Raw genomic sequence first — 23,549 nt, forward strand, 5'->3', positions numbered from 1 at the left:
GCGTTATAATAATGGAGTTCATGGTGGTATGTAATGGAGTTGTTTATAGCATTTCAGTAAAGTTGTAAGCAAGTTCTAACTTGTTCGTGCATGAACAACCGGCAACCTCCCATGCACCATTGTTTTCGTCAAATTCTTTTTATTTATTAGAACGGATAACTTTTTCTCTATTTTTTTGATTGTAATCAAACATACCAATTTTATTTGTGTTCTTGAGTCAATATTAACTTATCTCTGTGTTCAGAAAATCTTTATCATCTTGCACCGTGCGACGAGATGGCATTGAGCTATTTTGGGTAAATCAAGTGTTAATATGGGCGCTTCAGCTTCTAAAACAGCTTGTAACTTTTCTTACCAAAAAAAAAAAAAAAAAAAACAGCTTGTAACTTTGATGAATGACAAAAGATAAAAATACCCATATAACACCAGAGCAACTTTTCAATCAAACGGTTGCAAGGGACAGGACCGTCCGATCTGCCTCGTGGCTGTCCTAAAGTAATTGCACGTGGCCCGGGCACCCGGAACCAACAGATCTCTTAGCTACAAGTAACAAACAGATCTCGACTGTACGATCGACAAGCATTTCTTTATCAAAAATAAAAAAAGAGAAAGCAAGACCAAACACACCCAATAGGAGACCCCCAAGAAACTCGCTCAGATTTTGCGGCGAGGGATTCGACGTGGTGCGCCTCTCAGCCCGTCGGCAACACTTGGACCGGACACGTCAATAAATCCCTAATGGACTTCAGCTTGGAGTCCGGAGTATAAATAATGAGGAGAAGAAATATGAGAGCGCTTTGAGGAGGGAAAAATTAAGTTCTTTTTTCGTTCGATCTCTTGCTCTCTCGAGGGAGAGGAGTGGAAGATCCGCTGTTAATTTTCGTCGATTCGACTTCTCTGAGTTCTTCTGTAAGTGTCTACTTACTCATTTGTAGTGAGATAGGGAGCATTTTCTTGGAATTTTCTAGTTTTTTTGAGGTGATTGCATGGGAAAAGCTCGTTCTATCGAGCTAGGGTTTCGAAATTCGGCACGAAGGTGATATTTTCTTGCTTTTATATCGCGTTCCTTTGTGTTTTAAGGATTCTTTTAACGGTTTTTTTCTGATTCTATTAGATTAGAGTAGGTTTTCTAATCTGAAGCATTTCTTGCCGTTTGTGCTGGGGCCAGATTGCCGGGTCTGCAGCTTTCCTCCGTTTTTCTGGTCTCCGGGCTCTCAAAGGCTCAACTTTATGCTCTTTACTTGAGCGTTTGTTCCTGCACTAACCTTGGACATGTCTTTTATCGTTGTTTCATGTTTTAAGGTTTCTATGTTGTTTCCCTGGTCTTTAGATTAATAAAAGTTGGTTTCTTGAAAAAATATGTAATTTATTTTGATTAGGATTTGTCAGCCTATCTTTTTGCCTGTGTGGTCTTTGTGATTCTACTTGTTATTCCTTCAGCATATTGATTTGTTATTCAATTTGCTTGTACATACCTTCTTTCTCCAATACGATGTGCAATATATTTGAATGGTTATTTTTCTATTCGGACTTTGCTTCGGTTTGATAGCTAATGAGCTTCTGCAATTGGTGATTTCATATTTTGTATTATAAAAGGTATATTCGTTGATATCATGTATTTTTTTTTCTTTTTTTTCAGTTTGTGTTTATTAATGAGTTTCCCTTGTGCATGATTTCAGCCATTATGTTATCAGAATCTTGATAAGTTAGAATTTCAGATCTGATAGTTACTCTGTTGACATTATAACTTTGGCAACAATCAGGATGTCTGGACCAGAGCCAGCATCTGAAGTGGAAGCTGCTAAGATGGCCAATGGGTCTGGACCCCTGCCTGAGGATATGAGTGCGAGAGCTATTTTTGACAAGGACAGTGAGGAAAAGAATAATGGAGATGAAAAAAAGGATGGAGCTGAGAATAAGGGTGGAGACTGGAATAAGGATGGTGAAGATAAGAAAGATACGGTAGAAAATAAGGAAAGTGAAGAAAATGGCATGAAAAAAATAGAAGATAAAGAAGAAGGAAAAGAGGAAAAGAAAACTGAGGATGTGAATACAGGAGAAGCTGAAGAGGTGAAAATGGTAGATGCTGAGGATTTGAAAACAGTGGAAACTGAGGATGTGAAAATGGTGGATGCAGAGGACACAAGAGATGAGGAAGACGGGGTCAAAGAAGTTGGAGAAGAAGAGGGAGGAGCAGATTCAAAGCTGAAGGAAGTGGATGATGTGAAAAAAGATAATGAAAATGTGGAGAAGAAGGTTGATGACAATAAGGTGCAAGGGTTAAAGAAGAAAAGGGCAAGCCGTCAGAAGGTCAGCAATAAAGGGGAAGCAAAGGAGAAGAAAGAAAGAGGTATAAAGTCAAAGGATTTGTTGACTACTCCTACACCATCTTCTATTGATCGCCCTGTGCGTGAGAGAAAAACTGTGGAAAGACTCGTTGAAGTTATTGCGAAAGAGCCAAATAAGGAATTCCTAGTTGAAAAGGTGCAGACTTTCATGCTCAATTTTTCCTTATATCTTTAGTGGGTTCCAGCATCTCCATTGTTGTTACTGAAATATTCCTTTTTCTGTTCAACATTTGTTTTGCAGGGCCGTGGCACTCCGCTGAAAGACATACCAAATGGTAAGGTTTTGAACTGTTGCAAATTTTGATGATAGCTCGCTACTTGCATTTTATGCTGCATTACCATGAATTTTGTTGTCTTCAGTGGAAATTCCTTTTTCGTGAATTCCAAGCTATGGACATAGATCTCTTAGCCAGTAGCACTTCTTGTTTTCCTCTCTATATAATTTTCAAAGCTCGTGGAGTTACTCATGCTGTCCTTGTTCTTGATTGATTTTACTTTCTTATGTTTTGAGATTGTGGTTTGGGTTTAAATCCTTCCAATCACAATATGATACTTTTTTTTTCCTAGTTTTGAACTGTTTAGTCATAGCCATCAAGCCTCATACAAATTAGATGAGGATGAGTTGATAAACCCTTATTTACATTAGTTGTTGAATTGTTGCTAAACTATCTTGGTACAAAGTAATTGGGAGTTGCCTCGTGAATCCTTATTTATCATTCCTTCCTATTGGGGTCTACCTTCTCTTTCAAACCGATATATTTCAAATATGGTGTTAATAACTTGCTTCAAGTTTATATTGTGTATTCTCATCCTTGTCACATTCTAACACAGATACACTTCTTGTTCCCTATGCATCAGCAGGCTCCATAAATACTTATAGTATGATAATTCTTTACCCTTTTGACACTTAAGTCAGTCATTCTGTTTTAGTCCCTACTTTCTTGCACATTGTGATGATTTTTGTGTATGCTTGGTCATCTTTATTCAACTTTGGTTATGCCAAGGCCATCTCTGCTTTGAGTTCTTGCTTTCTCCAAAAAAGTGCTGGGTTATGGTGGAGTAAAATGAAACCAAGCAAACCCATAGACCATTTAAATGATCAATTTTTGGTATAGAGCCGCTTGGTGTTCCCATGCTTGCACAAGTAATAGAATCATTTATATGTATGGCAATATTGTAGTGGATACAATTAAAGCACATTGGCCATTATCTTCTTTTCACATCTATCTTTGTTTACAATGATCTGCTTCATTTTGATCATGGTAACCGTAATTTATTATGGAGTGCATGATTATATTGCAGGGCAGTATTTGGAATGTTTGTTAACAAAATTAGATCATATCTATCTTTTTTGTTCTCAAGGTGATAATTGTTATTTTTTTATTGAATCAGAGACCATTTTTGATGTTCATGAGTTGCTGTGAACTAGATTGGTTCATAAGTGTTTTCACAAATTAAAGAATGGTGTTTGAGAGGGTATAATGTGTTTATGTATGTATTTGTATACATGTGTGTATGGACTTTTGGATCTATATATTGATTAAATGATTATGTATGTCTTTACGTTTCGTGGGTGGAATACATAGTCGAAATTCCTTCATGCATAACGTGTGCTTGCCATAAATGTTTATTATTTAGGTGTTGTTTTGTTGCACAATAAGCGGGGAAATATCCCCCCAGGAATGCATAATTGGTATTCCTTCATGCATGAAACAGGCTTGCCATAATTGTTTATCTAGGTGTTGTTTGGTTGTAGAATAAGTGGGGGGATCCTGTCATATTCTTGCCAAACACCAAAGCATTGGGGCTTATACTGTGGATGCGGTATAAGTCTATTCCACCAACATGCTGGAATTGACTTATATTGTGGAATAGGCTTGTCCCTGTTTCCTTCAATTATCATTTTTACCCTTATTTACTCTATAAACACTAAAAAAAGTGAGAGGGAAATTTGGTCTTTGCTGTAAAATCCAAAAAAGGTCAAAGTTCAATGTGAATATAATGTAGCTTATTCCCCCTGCCTATTCATTGCACTTATTCCTCAGCCAAACACCAAAACATGCTTATTCCATAGAATAGGCTGATTCTTTCAATGGTGCAAATGATATTCTTTCACCCACTTATTCTGCAACCAAACACTGCGTTAGTGCATTGCTGCACATGAATTATTTAAATCACGCAAATAATTGGATAGATAAATGATAGCATGCCTCTGTTTTATTGAGGAATTAGATGTTGTATATGTTGATGCATGTCTTTTAGGCATGTGTGGGTTTATGGAAGGGCCATATCCTTAGGAGTTCTGCCAAGAATTTATTTCAGATCAAGGTCTGCAATCTAGGTGCGGGTATCTTTTTGGTACCTTACTGGTTCGGCATGGTCATGCTATAAAAGTTTTGAAAAATTAAATAATTGATAAGAATATGTGGATAAGTATACTAGTGCTTAGTATGTGATCACTGACAATAGTAATGGAGCTGTTATTGTTAAATAATATTATAAATATATTATTTTCTTTGTTTACTTGCATTTCAATTGCTGATTTAGTATATATCATTTAAATGTATTTTATAATTCAAACTATGTGATACTATGTAATGTTTATGCATGTTTATGATTTAGCATGCAGAAAACCTTGAACAGGGAATTTGACTTGATCGTGCTATCTTATTTCTTCCAAATATCGAGCTTTTGGATAAGAAAACATGACTGAAAAAGAGTTCTGTAACCAAAAGTTTGCAGCCAATAAAGGCTGTATAAGGGGTGTTTGCAGTGTATTTATGAATACCAATAAGTATACTTTGCTGATACGATCTATGATATGGCGCATGCCTTATCCACCCTCTGTTGATACAATATCAAGCCTTGGTATTTTGAATCTTGGCCATAGGATAACAAATAACTGATATCGATACTTATAAGATGGTAGTCCTTATCTGAACTCTGCGTGCTGTCTGAATCACCTTTTAAATCATGGAGTAAAGGAGTAATCTTCTCTTTACATGTTGAATGCTGACTTTAATGTAAAGTCGAGATCTGCTATATGGATTTCTAATATTAGCATGCCTTCTTGATTTATTGCAGTTTACTAATTTTTGATGTGCTTTTTATACTTCCCATTTTTTGTTTGTTTATGTTCTACGTTTAAGTCTATGTTTGGTAATAAATTCCTTTAATGACTTATGTCCTAAATCTTGCTCTCAGTGGCTTACAAATTAGCGAGAAAGAAGCCTACGGATCTTAAATTGCTTCATCAGACTCTTTTTGGAAGGAAAGGAAAGGTAGTTAAAGATGTTATATTTAATTGCTTTTTTAATGTTATTACATTTGGGTCTTTAAGATCCTTGTTGGTTATCATACATTTGCTTTTATATTTTATGCTGCTGCCGCTGCTGGTTCTGGCGTGCATATGTATTGGTGTTTGTGTAGTTGCTCTGGAGCTAGCAATTGCTTAAGTGTAGATTCATGGTAATCTTGACATTGAGAGAAGAATCTACTATCTATCTGAAGTAATGTCTTCAGATGCGACTTCGGTTTGTTGATATTGGTGTTTAAATTGATGTGTATTTTACGTAGTAGGTTTTAATTTCTTTCATGTACTTCTTGAAAGTTGATCACATTTGTATGTGTTGTAGTACCAATAGTGTCATACAACCAGAGAAGGTTTCTTGTTGGCTAGAGTTTTATCTACATTATGTTCTTTTTACCATTTTTTTAGTGTAAATGCCAGAAAGTCCAATAACTGGCCAATTGCAATTTATTTTCCTGTTAGAAGTCTCAGGTTATATTTTTAACTGCAGATATAATTGTAAAGAAAGAATTTTATGCCCACTACCAAATTCGGTGTTGGTGGGCAAATGATACAGTGAGCCATTGAATGTGATCTAGGAGGCGTAAAATATTTATATACTAAACACCCTATGTTTTCTAGAATCCTAGATTGTGCATCAAGTCACCCTGCAATCAGTGCGCTATAACATTCCATTACAATTATATATTTTGGTGACTTGATGTATAGACTTGAGGTCTCCAAATCATATGATTTTTTGTATATGGATATTTTAGGCCTTCTAAATCACATCTAATGGCTGACATTTTCATTTTTTGACCATTGGTGTTGAATTTGGTGGTTAGTGTAAGGCCCTTTCTTACACCCCATGTATATTATATCCATACCCATTTCTTTATTTCTATGTGTGATGAGATTCTGTGAGCGATAAGTCTGTTTTTTAATGGATTAAGTTACATTTAGAAAAATGCACATTGTATTGAGTCACTGTTTTAGGTTTGCCTTGAAAAATGGTCCATTATGGGTTGTGGAAACTATATTGATTATTTGCAGGTGAAAATCAAGATTCTCTTGTTTGGGTGATACATTCCACATCTCTGTGTTTTTATGAATATAATTTTCCCCTAATCTCTGCATTTGTTTAAATATTCTTGGTAATCCTTAGTAGTTGGAATGTTTTATCTCAGATATTGCACCTTCCTGTACACTTAGGCATGGGCTGCCAAAATAACTTGGTTTGCTGGATCTAGCCCAGTTGATTGGGTGCCCTGGACATGCATTCCAGCCCGTTGACCTAGCTTGGGCCTCAACTTACTTGAAGCATCCAAGCTTTACCGAAATGTATGCTGCATTATATATTAGGGGATTTGCGGAATAAATACACAATGTTTCCATATATAGAGAAAGGTCATGTTGTTTTCCTGCATATGCACTTGGCATTTTGGACCATTATGTCCCCATCCTCAGATGAATATCCACATTTATTTCAGTTGATGTATGCATATTAGCTTACATCTCCCTGAGAGCAAACTAAAGCAGATATTGTTTATAATTAAGTAATGGGAGCAGTTGCAATAATATAGGGTATTTGTAGAGATTTGAGTTACTAACTCGAGGAAGATCAAATCATCAAAGTGTCAAAATATCACTAGACTCATTAGACTGAAGGTTGTGAAATGAACCATCTCAAAGCAAGAGTTGAGATAAGCTCTATGAACTAATTTGACCATATGAGCGTGAAAGTTTTAAGGTTTAGTATACACACCTGGCTAGGTTTTCTGGAACATTTAGACTAGTTTGGGATCAAGGCTTAGTTGGGTTGAGTTGTAAATGATATTTGACTTTGTTATCATGACAGCATCTCTTTTTGTTTGATTTGATCATTGCACTTGTTAAGATGCACCCCTAATTTTTGTGCTGAGATAAAGGTGTTGTTTCCACTGAATTTTTGCTCTTTGTTCTTTCCCTCATATTTTCCTCCTTTTTTTTTTTTTACCTTGTTTCCTTTATTAATTGAACTCTTGTTTTTCCGAGTAACTAGTAAGGTAAGGGTCTCATCACTTTGTGCATACTGTAAATAACTCCCATTGATGAGGTTATCTAAATAATAATTACTATGACAGAAGTTTTATTTGATATTCTTTTGGTTTTAATAATTTATTTTTTTCTGGGGCTTCTCTTTCATGAAGGATCATTGTTGCATTTCTGATTGCAGGCTGTAAATTTTAAAAATCATATTCTCCAATTTTCTGGATTTGTCTGGCACGAGAGCGATGTAAGCAGTCATTTCATACTTGAGATATACTCCGTTTGACTCCTGTATAATCATATTTGCTTGTTTTCTATACCTTTAAGATATTATTCCAAACATTTTGATTTCCTTTTTGAATAACCTTTCTTATAGGAAAAACAGAGAGCTAAAATGAAGGAGAAACTTGACAAATATGTAAAGGATACATTATTGGATATATGTGATTTGTTTGATATACCTGTTTCGAAAGCAACCATGAGAAAGGTTGGTGGTCTGTTGTTCGAAAGTCTTCACGTATGATTGTTCAGGTCAAAACTGAGTTTGTGACACTTGTTGCTGATCAGACTGATTAACATTCATGCTTTCAATGTTCCCACAGGAAGACCTTGTAGCAAAGTTATTGGATTTTATGGTTGCACCTCATGCTCTTACTGATGTGATACTTGCTGACAAGCAGCAGGTATGCCTTTGATGCTAAAAAATGCTATGTTCTTCTCTTGTGGTGCTTGGTACTGGTATTAGATGTTCATTTAGATGGGATAGGATTTTCTGGCTAGAATTTATGCACGTGGGACATAGCAATATTAGATACTGTGAATCTTTACCTGTGGTAAATTTTACAGGTACAATGTGTATTTTATGGGTTAAATCTAACTGTTGCTTTTGTTCCCCTTTTTCAGCAGTCATTGAAATCTCGAAAACGTAAGAGGGTGACTAAAGGAAGTGCTTCTAAAAGTGTGGCTGGAGCACCCACTAAGCGGTCTAGGAAGGTTTGTTGATGGAACAGGGCAAATATAAGTTATTTTATGTTATTATTTCTTAATGATATTTTGTTCTTGAATCATACTTGATTTATACAATTTTAACTTTTATTTGTGACAAAGCCACCTCTTTCATCTTATTTGTGTTAGTCATTTCCATTAATTATCTGTGCTATGTGCATTTGCGTTGTTCAATTAGATTTAAGAGTTGTCTTTGTCAAAATAGTGCTGAATCCTGATGTTTGTTTGAGACAACTGCATTTTTGCAGAAGCAGACCAAAAGAGAAGACAGCTTAAATAGCAAAGAGAAGAGTGTACAAGAAAATGAAGAAGAAGATGAAGAGGATAATGAGAATGGTATTTCTGATGAGGATGAAGCACTTAAACAGTCTGAGTGTGAGGCAAAAGAAAGTGAATCTGAAGAAGCTGCTGATGAAGATGAAGATGATAATGAAGACTCAGGAAAAACCAAAGAGGATAAGAAGAGATCTTGAAACAACAAGGTTCTGTTGGTAAAGCAAAGTCAAAGGTGGAGACCAGCTCTAGAAAGTCCTCTTTCCCAACAACCACCAAGAGCCCTACTAAAATATCATCTCCCAAACGTCCCAAGGTGGAAGATGATAAGGATGTAGGTGCAAAAGTTTTTACCAGGAAAAAGAGAAATGTTGATGCGGCTAGGAAAAAATCAACTCTTAAATCAGATAAGAAGGAGAAAGCTACTGGTATGCCTTTGATCTGTGAACTTTGCTGATGTGTAGATATAGGAGGGTAGAATCTAGAGTATCTCTTAGTGTTGATATTGTTATGGATACATGTACGCATGCACCCATTCATACATATATAAGAATGCCTAGAGACCAAAGATCATATGTTTTTATGGTTTCTAATCTATGTATTAAGTGGATAGAAAAAATGTACAGCTAAAATGATATAAAACCATGTTTTGCTATTATCTAAGCATTAAGATTTACTGATTTCCAATCCTTGCATGTTTTGACGTATGTAGATAATGATCAATAAGGTGGATTTTACTTTAGGCATTTTATAATGTATTTGGGCACACAAGTACAATGGACACCATCCATTTTTGCATCAAGTTGATGCATAGGTTAGAAACCACCAGTACCTAGGTATTTTTAGTGATATAGGTCATGATCAATGCTGTGGATCTTCGATTTCGGTGCAGATTATTAATTTTGGACTTAGGAATAGATGCCTCTCCTTTGGAGAGGAGTGTAACCCAGCCCATCTGTATGTGTATGTGTGTGAACATGCATGCATGTCCATGTGTGCATGCATGAAGTTCTCTTTGTATTAGTTGGTATGTAGAAATTAGAGAGACGAGCCTAATTGATTATTCTCACAATTAGGGCCGGTCACTGAACATGTTCCGAATGATGTGGGTACATTGTTCTAGTTTAATGTTATCTCAAGGGTTTGTTGCATGAAACATTATTTGAAGAATATATTTACACCTGAAAATCAAGAAGTCTTTCTGGTCGCAGGAATTAATATTTAAGAGCTTGGTAAGTACAGGATACACAATAGTGGAATAGAAAGGCCAGGAGGGAAGCTCTTAATACACAATTACATTGATTTTGCTTGTCCTGATGGCTTCTGACCTTATTAAAATGTTTAGCTAGTGGCCTAGAGGTTGTAGTAGCTAAAAGCTTGCTTGGTTTTTAAGATGTCATCAGCACTCATATAGAACCCACAGATTTGATAGAAAAAGTAAATCTATTGTCAAACAATTGATTTAGACTGTTACTGCTTTGTCATCAGCTTTTCTTCAGGTGATATTGTGGGATGAAATTTTATATTCTTGCAGTAGCATGTGTATCATTTAATGCCAATACGTTTCTGACCTGCCCATGTCATGTTTGTCGCCTGCTATATTAACTATGAAGCAGTCTTTTGATCGTGACTGGAGTCTGTCTCATGTCTCCATTCCATCCATTTCTAAGTTTTCTATCATAAAGATAACGGATGTTCATGTGTTGACGCTTCTTTGCCTCCCACCACAGTGCTGTCAGTGCTGTCAATGTTTGACATATTGTAAGAATGAGAACTGACTCTTGTGGCTCTTATTGAACTCTATGCTTGTCTGTGGTGTCTCCTCTACATTTTTTGTGAATGACGGAGCACTACTTTAACTCATCTGTTATTTGATCAAGGTAAAAGGGCGGCTAGAGGCAAGAGAAAATCAATGGAGGCTGAGTATCCAAGTGAGGAGGAACTGAGGAAGACTATATGTGAAATTCTGAAGGAAGTTGATTTTAACACTGTGAGTTATTCTGAAAATACCCTCTGTTATTTAGAAAAATAAATATTAAGAAGCTGTATATGAGTATGGATATGTGTGGAAGAAATTATTGTTTTTAGTACATTTTAGTTGTACATAATTGTTAATCCAAAGAATGTTACATCAGATATTAGGCACACTCTCTTCATCCTGTGTTGGGTTATGCTCAGGATCTGTTGGTCTACCTAGTGGTAACCCAGATATATGAAGTTGCTATAACTTCTTTGCATCATTTATGCTCAGGATCTGTGGGTCTTCCTAGCAGTAACCTAGATATATCAAGTTGTTATTGGCTTCTTCGCATCATTTATGGCTTTATTTGTCCATTTTAGCATGACTTTCGATCATATTATGCCCATATACGGTATGGCATGCGATTTCTTCAGTTTTATTAACTACATTCTGTTGTTCTGTTTCAGGCCACTTTCACTGACATTCTTAAACAGCTTGGTATGTCTTTCTGAATTATCCTTATTCGTCAATCTGGAATTTTCTGAAATACTTACAGAAGTTTGCTTTTCCCAGCAACCCATTACAAAAGGGACCTTACTCCTAGAAAACCAGCTATAAAGGAATTGATCCAAGAGGAGTTAACCAAGCTAGCAGATGAAGCAGAAGAAGGTGAGGATGATGAAGATGAAGATGCCGAGAAGGAAGAAAATCCAGAACCCAGCGGCAAAGAGGTGAAAAATTGATTGCAACCTAAGGGGCATGGCACTGATATTTACTCAATAATGTTCTCCCATCGAAGTTAGCCTGCCTGCCATGGCATCTGTTATCATTTTATTTCATTATTTATGATGCCAATTCTAAGACCTTTTCCTCTCCCAAGTCATGCTTTGTATTTATAACATAGTTTCGTGGCCGTCATGATGTCAACTTTTAGTTTACTGACCTGGAGATATTTTTAGGTATCTGCAGTTTCTGGTACCTGCAGCATTAATTATTATATAATCATATACCTGATCACACCTGTTTGGTGCTGACTTTGAGTTAAACAAATCAAAAATGAAATCAACTTTTCCATTCTTTACAGCCCTTTTTTTTTTCCTTCTCTTAGGTATAGCATTTATAACCTTTGAAGTTTGATGCCTGGAAATATCTATTTCATGACTTATTGCGAGCCCCAGTGACTGGAGACTCATTGATGTGCTTCTTCTTGTTTAGTGGTTACATCATGCAGTTGTAAATAGTAGAATGCTGGTATCTGATGCCTTCAGTCAAGATTTCAAGTTAAAGTTGTCTTCGTTCAACGGAAGGGTGTCTTTCGTATTTGAGCATGTGCAACTTGATTGTTGTGAGGGATGAACCTTGGCCGGCCAACTCCTTTGACATGTATTTCCGCGCAATATTTTGTTGTTGGCCGGTGGTCTCTTTCTCGTGGCTGCTAAGCAGCACTCCCGAAGAAAAATCTTTTGCTGCCCGTCTATTGGAATTGAGATATCTCGTGGCTGATTTTTGAATGATGAAAGATGATATGCTCTGCCGCAGCTACTTCTAGCTTGGTCTCTCTCAGGGTTAAACAAATCTGAGCATCAGCCTGTGGTTAGCACATGCATTTTAGTTCTTTTGATCTCAACTTTGGTGTTTGAGAAGCATCGCTTCATCCATTGTATGTATGTTGGAATGCAGATTGCAGTGTCATGGCCATTACGTGGTTGAGATAAGTGCTCAATTTAGGAATTTATTTAAAATGATTTTTTTCTCCATTGGTTGGACAAGTTGGTGGTTTTTATTGGACAGTACTTATTTGACATCTTCCTGTCAAACGGTCTTCATGAATTATCTACAATCCCTAGTCATCCTCAGAGTCTTGATGGCATATCCTTGCTTTTATCTAAGTTTGGCGAAGCCGGGCAAGTCTTTCTGGTCGCAAAGCAAAGACCCATCACTAAGAAGACCATAACCGTTGGATATTGCCAAGGCAACGGAAGTAGCTCCATCTAAGAAAACTCTAGAATTCCTTCCTTTCAACATAGTCTTTAACCCGGCACGGATGAGCATGAAGACAGCTGGACGAAATCTGTCCAAACTGTCCCATAAAAGGACAAAAGATGAAGATATGATCTCGAGACTCTGATGGTTCACTGCAAAATATACATCCACCAAATGCCTGCTTGTCTTTCGTTAATTGTCATCCTTCGTGTTAAATTTGTTCATCAATGAGAGCCGCAGAAAGCATGTAATTTTGACTAGGACATTCAACTTCCACAGTAAGGAATCGTGCTTCCATGTTAATCCTATGATACAAAATAAATTATAGAGGGACAACGTAGTAAAGATTTCTTTCCCATCCTCTCACCATAAAAACTCATCTATTTATCTATATAATAATAATAAAGTAATACATGATATTAAGATGGTATTCTATGTTGACACGAAGAATTATAAGATAGTGATCCATTTTTCTAGTGACGGTCAGGTAATCACTGATTTGTTGCGAGGGTTTTGAGTGTCACTATAAATATGATTGTTAGATGTATGTCGTAGAAGTAAATTATTGACTGACACATTTTTATTCTATGACACATATTTGTACTTAAATTATTGATTTAATCAATAAAGGATAAATTTTTTTCTATTCAAGTGTTATGTATCTTTGAATCATCTTTGGAATTGATGTTACGATACATATTCTCAACTATTGAGAATTAGAGGCATATATGATCGATTTCTAAATTGCTCCTGATCATAGGATAGTTATGGGGACGGTGATCGATCTAGATCGACCGATGCATGGTTCGCTTCTTTCGGGATAAATGAGTCTCTAATCTACGGTGTAGAGACACTGAGCGGCAAGTGCAAGTAATTGTTAGAGAATAACTAGTACTAAGCGTGATCATACGAGAGATCATATGAATTTCTATCCAATCGTCAGTGATCATCTTGATACTGTAGTTGTGTAATTGATCCTTTGACCTATGGTGTCACAGTTGCTCACAATAAGACTGCTATAGTTTGATCATACATAAGTATTCACTTAATTATGAGTTTTTGTAGTAAATGTTGGCTTCAATTAGTTGAGCTGTGGGAGCAAGGTGTGCATCTAGATGGGATCTATCGATCTTGATAGAGAAGAATAGTCCTATGAGATTTGCAAAGCTGAGTCCACAAGTCTATGACCATAGCAGTATGATTAATGAAAAAGAGTTTTTATTTGGAATCACTATTGGACTTGAACTATCGGATCTATCATATGACTGATGATAAGGTTTGACAATTTATCTATGACTTTTTATCTAGTCGAAACTCACAATAGAGGGACTATATTACAGATTAACTACGCCTAAAGGTTCTTCTTCAGTTCTGCTGGATTGCTACTGTATACTGCTAGATGTCACTGGTGGATTGTGAAAGCTCAATATGATCGTTCTGGATTAATCATCCTTGTCGAGTTAGAGTGAAATTATTCTGATCCACTAAAAGAGATTTCAATGATACTTATGATAGAGATCATGGTATGTTTCACTACCAGACAGAATTGAACCTATGGAGTCACACATTAAAGAAAAAAAGACTTGGATTGATTAAAATTGAGCTTCATATATATGGATTTAGAGAAATCCTATTAGATTCATATTAATCTTGCTAGCACTTGGGTGAACCCAATTTCTTTTGTGGTTGGTTTGTTTATATGATAAGCATCAGTCAATTCTTACACTTGATTTGAATCTCATTGAATTTGATTCAATAGGCTCCAATGGTTGGATGCTTGATTTATGGCTTGGATTAAATCAAAAAAAAAATTCTTGATTTTATTGATTAAAAATTTATCTTAATTAGGTCAAGAACCCTTAAAGTGAATTTATGAAACCATATCGGTTGATTTGAGAGCTTGTAATTGGGTCCCATATGATGGACGCCTAGCATTGGGTGTGGGCGTGGGTCAAGGATGGGTGGTGCCCCTTTTACTTGGTTTAAGAAATTTTAAGTTAGGACTTCTAATATAATTAGAAGGAGGAATTCTAATTTGATTAGGACACCCTTATGTTATTTATTTAAAGGACCCTAGCCCTACCTCTCATGATATCACATATTCTCTCATCCTTGTTGCCACCCTTACTATGCCCAACGCCTCCCCTTCTCTTCCTCTCTCTAGCCCATGTCCTCTCTCTCTAGGCATCCTCTCTTTGGATCTTAAAGAGAAGTGGGCGGCAACCTATTGTTTGGTGTCAAGTGTTGGCACCTAGGTTATCGGTTTTTTTTTCTTCATCTCAAGTTTGTTGGGAGTTTGTTACAACCACTTCTTGATAGTAGTTCTTTTTGATTAGTTGAAGGATCAAGAAAGGTTCTTCAAGAATAAAAAAAGAAACATCAAAAAGGGTTCAAAGATTGATCCCTATCCTGGCTTAGTTCAAGCCTATTTAGGCTTTGAGTTCTAGTGAATTGTATCAAGAGGAGCATATCTAGATCGATCTTATGGATATTTGTAGAGATAGGATACTTGTATTACTAATTCAGAACCTGCTCAATCCCGAGATCTAGAGATTGAATTGGATTCAACCCCTATTACAGGTTTGAAACAAAGGAAAAGCAATTCAGGTGTGTGAATTGATCACAGATTTTTCTTTATTCATCCTAAAATCAGTTTATATTAATTTCAACATATAAACTAGATTCATAGATATTTTGATATAATGAATACATACTTAGATTTAAATTATTTTAATCTGACTTTTTGCTATATTTTGAATTTTAAAAAATTTTGAAATTCACATGCACTAGCACCTGTAGAAACTCCAATAGTGATATCAGAGCCATTTGTTCATATGTATGAAAGTAGCATAAAAGTTTTGAAAATTATTTTCAAAATTCTAACCTATGTATGCGATATATGTGTTTATGTTCAGATTTGAAAATATTTTAATTCTAATTTTTATTCATATATATGATATACGAAAGCATGCGTAGATTAGAATTTAAATTTTTGTGATCTGAATTTTTCATGTATGCAATATATGATGTCATGTTTAGATCTGAAATTAATTTTTAAAAAATTTAAAATTTTTTATATATATGATATACGATAGCATGCATATTCTAAAATATTTTGAGAATCAAAAACTTATTTTTTATACAATGAATAGATCTAAAAATTATTTTTATGATCTGAAATTAATGTGTGTATGAATCGTTGGGCATGGATAGTTTTGTATTAAGATTGCATCTTAGGTTATGATTAAATCATAGAGTCGAAATCGATATAGCTATTGATTAAACTGAATCAAGTATTGATTTGGATTAGATCAATTAAGCTTATGATTCTATAAGTATTGTAGATTGAGTCGATAAAATACCATATGTAGAATCGAGTCAACCTAAGGACCTAATTTAGCTTTATGGCTCGAACTCAATTCACCTAAGTTGACTAATTGAAACCAATAAATCATTTGGTGTCTAAGACAAGTCTCGATCAGTAATTTTTAATTGAAAGGCTACTCACCTAGATAATTTTATCTACAATGAGTTAATGGCGTACCCCCCCGCTGATCTCACTTACCTAGCCAATTGGATGATTGGGTTCATTAGTTGCTAAGGTGTTTTGGTTTAGCCCGTACCAGTTAGATCGATCATGTAATAACTAATTAGATGAGATCTGACCTAAACCTCTCTAATCAATATTAAGCTTTATGGTCTTCCAGCATTGTATAAGTGCGGGCGTGGTACTGGCATTGACTATTTTTGGCTGATTACAGTGGTTTAGTTACATCGAAATATATAATTACTCTACTAACAAAGAGTTGCTCCAGAGTAAAGATGGGGTTGGGCCTAATATGTGTTATCTGAGGGACTCAATGATAGCTTCACACTTGCTTGTGAATGATGGATCTAGCTTAACTAAGGAGTGGGACAATATGTATTATTTGAACTCACATGACTTAGAGCCCAAGTTACTGCAATATGATTAAAGAAGCATCTGGATAAATAGTTGTCTATGCATCATGTGCATGTCACCAATAACTGTTAGATGAGGTGTATGCATCGGTGGGATCACAGCACCCACTAGAAATCTTGCATTGATCGTGTCAGATTTTTATTTTTCATCCGAAGAGTATTGAAATCCGAAAAAATAATGAGAATTTATTTGCATCTAAAAGTTCCTAGAGCAAATATAATTTTAAGTACAAATATCTAAATAAAATCTTTAATCTCGCAGATAAACAATTTCGGCCTCTAATCCACTAGTCCGCATCTTTGAAACCAATCGTCTGACTGGCATAAATTTTAAGGACTGGCTCAGAAATCTTAAGATAGTCTTAATATCTGAGAAGATTATGTATGTACTCGATTAGGATGCCCCAACCTTATCAGCCCATCCTACGACAGAGTAAAGAGCTTCTTTGGATAAGTGGACAGATGATGACCTTAGGGTAAAGTACTATGTATAGGCTTTCATGTCAAACAAGTTGTAGAGCCAGCATGAGCATATGCTTACTATCCGTGCCATGATCACTCACCTGCAAGAGTTGTACGATGAACAGAGTCAGACCACACACTTCGAATTATCCAAATGATTGTTCAATATGAAGATGCATAAGAGGCAGTCAATCCACGATCATTGTATAACAATGATCCAGGACCTTGAGAAGCTCGGACTCATAATGCAGAGGGAGTTAAAGGTCAATTTGATCCTCCAATCCCTAATTTATTCATTTGAACAGTTTATCATAAACTAGCATATAAATAAATTGGACTGTAATTTATCCGAATTGGTCAATATGCTAGTTACTGCTGAGGGTACCTTAAAAGTTTAAGGACTCTATTCTTGCTGTTGAGCGGGTACCTTCTAAGAGAAAGTCTCAAGGAAAGAAAAAAATAAGCCTACAAAGAAGTAGAAGAAGGAGAGCAAATCTAAGAAGGACACTTCGAAGAAAGCTATGGAGAAGAAAAAGTGTTTCCACTGCAACTCCGACGGTCATTATAGGAGAAACTGTCCGTCTTACGTGAAGAGCCTAAGGATGAAAAAGAGTGAACAACCTTTTGAAAGTATGCTCATAATAGAGTCTAACCTAACAATTTTTTCTACTTCTAATTGGATATTGGACTCTGATTTTAGTGCTCATATATGTACTTCAATATGGGGTCTAATAAGAAGTAGGAGATTGAGGTAATGTGACATGATTCTTGGGATCGACAATGGAGCAAAAGTTGCTGTAGAGACTGTTGGAACCCATCCTCTTCGATTACCATTAGATTTTAGATTAGATTTAGAAGATGTTATGTTGTTCCTATACCTAGCTGAAATTTGATTTTGATTTCTGTACTAGCACAGGATGAATTTATTTTACAATTTAATAAAGACTATTTTTTTATTTATTTATGAAATAAATTGATTGCATCTGATCTTTTGATTGACAGTCTTTATTACTTGCATGTTGATGCTAATGTGAACCTAAACGAGTAAGTAGTGAGTGCCATAGGTCAAAAGATCCCAGAGATGAGTTTAACCATAAGTACTTGTGGCACCATAGGCTTGATCATATTGAAGAGGACAGGATAAATAGACTGAAAAAGGATAGGATCCTAGAATTAGTTAAATCTGAGTCAATTTCGATCTATGAATCATGCCTTCGAGGAAAAATGGTTAGGTTGCCCTTTATGGGATAAGAAGAAAGGCCACTGAGTTACTAGCCTGGTACACACCGACATGTGTGGTTCATTTGATATATAGTCAGGGGTGCTAATAGCTATTCATTATCTTTACTGATGATCTGTCATGGTACGGATATGTGTTTCTCATAAAATACAAGTCTGAAGTCTTTGAAAGGTCAGAAATTCAGGCATGAGATAGAGAAGCAACAGGTAAATCCATAAAAGTCCTACGATCAGATGGAGGAGGAGAATACCTAAGTACTGAATTTTTGAGATATTTTAAGAAGAATGGTATAGTCTCTCAATAGACTCCTTCCGACATACCTTAACTCAACGAGGTATCCGAAAGAAGAAATAGGACCCTATTGAATATGGTCTGATCCATAATAAGCTTCACTGATTTATCTATATTTCTTTGGGACATACCTTATTTATCATGATGCATATTTTAAATAGAATTCTTTCTAAATCCGTTCTACCATACCATATGAAATATGACATAATAAGAAGCCGAGTCTGAGTTACTTTAAGACTTGGGGATGTCCAGCCTATGTCAAGAGATAGAAAGTTGACAAGTTAGAGGATAGATCTGTTGTAGCTCACTTCATAGGGTATTCCAAAGAATCTATGGGGTGCCACTTTTATTTTTTCAATAACCATAATATGATTGTGAGTCGTAATGCGATGTTCCTAGAAAAATAGTTTGTCTAAGATGGTGGTAGTGGGAGGTTAGTTGAGCTCGATAAGAATGTCTCTGAAGAGCAAAACTGTAGATCCTCAGAAATCTATCCATGATGAGCTAGTAGTTAATGTTCCACCTTCATCTCATAGATCAGATAGAATCTTCTATCCTCTTGAAAGATATATGGGTATGCTGAAAGAGGATGTAGAAGAAGCATTCTTATGGAGATGGAGGTCATGGTGATGATCAAGTATTTTTGACGAGATAATGTCTGACATTGATTTTAAAAAATGATTAGATGTAATGAAGTCAGAAATTGACTCAATACACTCAAACAAGGTATGGACCTTAGTAGATCACCTGAGAAAATTATTTCCATTGGGTGTAAATGGATCTACAAAAGAATAATAGATGTCGATGGTAAGGTAGAGGCCTATAAAATAAGGTTGATGGTGAAGGATTATAGTCAACGCGAAGATATTGACTATTATGACACTTTTATCTGTAGCCATACTGAAATCCATCCGTACATTGCTTGCTATTGCAGCTTACTATGATTATGAAATCTGACAGATAGATGTGAAAACTATTTCTTGAATGGATATCTTAAGAAAAATATTTATATAGAGTAGTCTCTGGGTTTCACATCCGGTGATGGTGATCATCATGTCTGCAAGTTGCAAAGATCCATCTATGGCTAAAGCAGGCTTTTCAAAGTTGGAATCTTTGTTTCGATGATGCAATCAAATTGTTTAGTTTCATTAAAAATAAAGAGAAATTTTGTGTTTATAAAAGGATCAGTCGGAGTGTACTTGTCTTTCTCGTATTGTACGTAGATGATATCCTCCTTCTTGAGAATGATATTTCCATACCGATCTGGTCAAAACTTGATTGTCTAAGAAATTCCTCATAAAAGACCTAGAAAAAGTTCTTTATCTTTGAGATAAAGGTCTATAGAGATAGATCTAGAAGGATGCTTGACCTATCACAAAAGCTGTACATAGAGAAATACTGAAGTGGTTCAGCATGGAAAACTCCAAAAGAGATTTGCTACCTCTTAGGTATGGTATTCAACTCTCCAAGATGATGTGTCCTACTGCTTCTGAGGAGATTGAGCGCATGAGTAGGATCTCTTATGCTTGATAATAGGAAGCCTTATATATGCCATGCTGTGTACTCGACCTAATATTGTTCTTACTATGAGTATCATGAGCAGATATTAGTCGAATCAAGATGAGGAGCATTGGATAGCTGTGAAAAACATCCTTAAGTACTTATGAAGGATTAAGATTTGTTTTTGATCTTTAGAGGAGCACCTGAATTACAGATTGAGGGTTATATAAATTTAAACTTTATGTCAATCCTAATGATAGAAAGTCTACATTGGGGTATGTATTTGTTTGCAATGGTGGTGCAATCAGCTGGAAGTGCTCCAAGCAAAGCATCATCGTAGATTCGACCATAAAGGTTGAGATGTCGTCGCTTCCGATGCTGCAAAAGAAGATTTCTGGTTCAAAAATTTATCGTGAAACTTGATGCAATGATATCGGATGCCATACCACTGTACTGCGACAACAATGGAGCTATAGCACTTGCTAAAGAGCCCGATCTTATAAAAAATCAAAGCATATTGAATGACGGTTTCATATCATACGTGATTACCTCGAGAAGCAATATATCGATATGCGAAGAGTAGACTCCACAGATAATGTGACAGACCCACTGACAAAGTAGTTGAACCAGTCCAAAATGGAAGCTCACCTTAAAAAGATAGGGCTTAGATTAATGGCCAATTGACTTTAATCCAAATAGAAGATTGTTAGATGTATATCCTAGAAGTCAATTGTTGGCTGACATATTTTATTCTATAACAATATTTATACTTAAATTATTGATTTAATTAATAAAAGATAATTTTTTTTTCATTCAAGTGTCATGTATCTTTGAATCATTCTTGAAATTGATGTTACAATATATATTCTCAATTGTTGAGAATTAAAGTCATATATGATCGATTCCTAAATTACTTTCGATCATTGGATAGTCATGGGGATGATGATCGATCCATATCGACCAGCATATGATTTGCTTCCTTCGAGGTAGATGAGTCTCTATTTACGGTGTTGAGATACTGAGTGCAAGTATGGATTGTTGTTAGAAAATAACTAGTACTAAGCATGACCATATGAGAGATCACATAGATTTCTATCCAATCATCAGTGATCATCTCGATGATGTAGTTATGTAACTGGTCCTTTGACATGAGGTGTCACAGTTGTTCACAATAAAATTGCTATAGTTTGACTACACATAAACATTCACTCAATTATGAGTTTTTATAGTGGATGTTGGCTTCAGTTGGTTGAGTTGTGGGAGCAAGATGTGCATCTGGATAGGATCTATCGATCTTATTAGAGAGAGTAGTCCTACAAGATTTGAAAAGCTAGATCCACAAGTCTATGGCCATAGCATTGTGATTAATGAAAAAAATTTTATTTAGAATCACTATTGGACTTGAGCTGATCGAATCTATATATAACTGATGATGAGATTTGATGATTTATCCATGACCTACTATCTAGTCAAACTCACGATAGAGGATTGTATTACACATTAACTACACCTAGAGTTCTTCTTCAGTTCTACTGGATTGACATCATATTTTGCTAGATGTCACTGATGGATTGTAGGAACTTAATAGGATCGTTCTGGATCAATAATCTTTATCGATTTAGAGTGAAATTATTCCGATCCATTGAAAGGAGTTTTAGTGATACTATGATAGAGATCATGGTATGTCTCACTACCAAATATAATTGAACTATGGGATCACACATTAAAGGGAAAAGACTTGGATTGATTAAAATTGGGCTTATGAAGCACCGATTTATATGGATTTAGAGAAATTCTATTGGGTTCATGTTAATTTTGCTAGCACCTGGATGAATCTAATTTTTTTTATGGATGGTTTGCTTATATCATAAGCATTAACCAATTTCTACACTTGATTTGAACCTAATTAAATTTGATTCAATGGGCTCCAATGGTTGGATGCTTAATTTATGACTTGAATTAAATCAAAAAAATTTTTTGATTTTATTGATTGAAAAATTTATTTTAATTTGATCAAGAACTCTTGAAGTAAATTTATGAAACTATGTGACTGATTTGAGAGCTTTTAATTGGGTCCCATATGATGGGATGTCTAGCATTAGATGTGGGTGTGGGTCAAGGATGGGTGGTGCCCCTTTTACTTGGTCCAAGAGTTTTAAGTTAAGACTTCTAATATATCAGAAGGAGAGATTTTAATTGATTAGGACACCATTATATTATCTATTTAAAAGATCCTAGCCCTACCTCTCATGATATTACATATTCTCTCATCCTTGCTGCCACCCTTACTGTGCCCAATGCCTCCCCTCCTCTTCCTCTCTCTAGCCCATGTCCTCTCTCTCTAGGCATCCTCCATTTGGATCTTAGAGAGAAGTCGCGGCAACCTATTATTTGGTGTCAAGTGTTGGTGCCTAGTTGTTGGTTTCTTCTTCTTTCTCTCAAGTTTGTTGGAAGTTTATTACAACCATTTCTCAATAGTAATTTTTCTTGATTAGTTGAGAGGTCAAGAAAGGTTTTGGCTTCTTCAAGAATCAAAAAAGAAAGATCAAAAAAGGTTTAAGGGTTGATCCCTATCCAGACTTGGTTCAAGCCTATTCAGGCTTTGAGTTCAAGTGAATTGTATTAAGAGGAGCATATCAGATCGATCCTGTAGATATCCATAGAGGCAGGATATTTATGCTGCTGATTCAGAGCTTGCTCAACCTCGAGATCCAAAATTGAATTAGATTCAGCACCTATTACAGGTTTGAAGCAAAGAGAAAATGATTCAGGTATGTGAATTGATTACATATTTTTCTTTACTCATTCTAAAATCAGTTTATGTTAATTTCAGCATATGAACCAGATCCATAGATGCTTTTATATGATGAATGCATACTTAGATTAAAATTATTTAATCTAATTTTTTACTATATTTTATATTTAAAAAGTTTTTGAAATCTACAAGCACTAGCACCTGTAGAAACTCCAACAATGATTGAAATCAATTTGAATATAGATCGGATTTCAGTATACCCATATCCATATTTATTTTGTTTGACAAATATAAGTATGGATATGGATATTAGTCAGATATAAAAATTTATATCCATATTTATTTTTAGTGGATATGGATACAAATTGGATAATAGAAGCATAGATATAAATACTAATATAATTCAGATAATTAAACTTATGATCATAAAATAAAAGATTGATATTATTAAATAA

At 35.4% G+C, this 23,549-nt stretch overlaps 1 protein-coding gene across 1 annotated transcript; it reads left to right on the forward strand.

Moving 5' to 3' along the window:
• Positions 1–746: 746 nt before the first annotated feature.
• On the forward strand, positions 747–11,984 carry LOC105033209 (DEK domain-containing chromatin-associated protein 1). The gene is given in 13 exon segments (XM_010907906.3): positions 747–909; positions 1,764–2,484; positions 2,590–2,623; positions 5,553–5,629; positions 7,853–7,912; positions 8,042–8,152; positions 8,268–8,348; positions 8,572–8,658; positions 8,919–9,138; positions 9,141–9,371; positions 10,824–10,933; positions 11,371–11,401; positions 11,477–11,984. Coding segments are annotated over 12 exon segments (1,932 nt in total). The 5' UTR covers positions 747–909; position 1,764; the 3' UTR covers positions 11,647–11,984.
• Positions 11,985–23,549: the final 11,565 nt, after the last annotated feature.

Source organism: Elaeis guineensis, chromosome 2, assembly GCF_000442705.2.
Source record: "Elaeis guineensis isolate ETL-2024a chromosome 2, EG11, whole genome shotgun sequence".
Classification (NCBI taxonomy): domain Eukaryota; kingdom Viridiplantae; phylum Streptophyta; class Magnoliopsida; order Arecales; family Arecaceae; genus Elaeis; species Elaeis guineensis.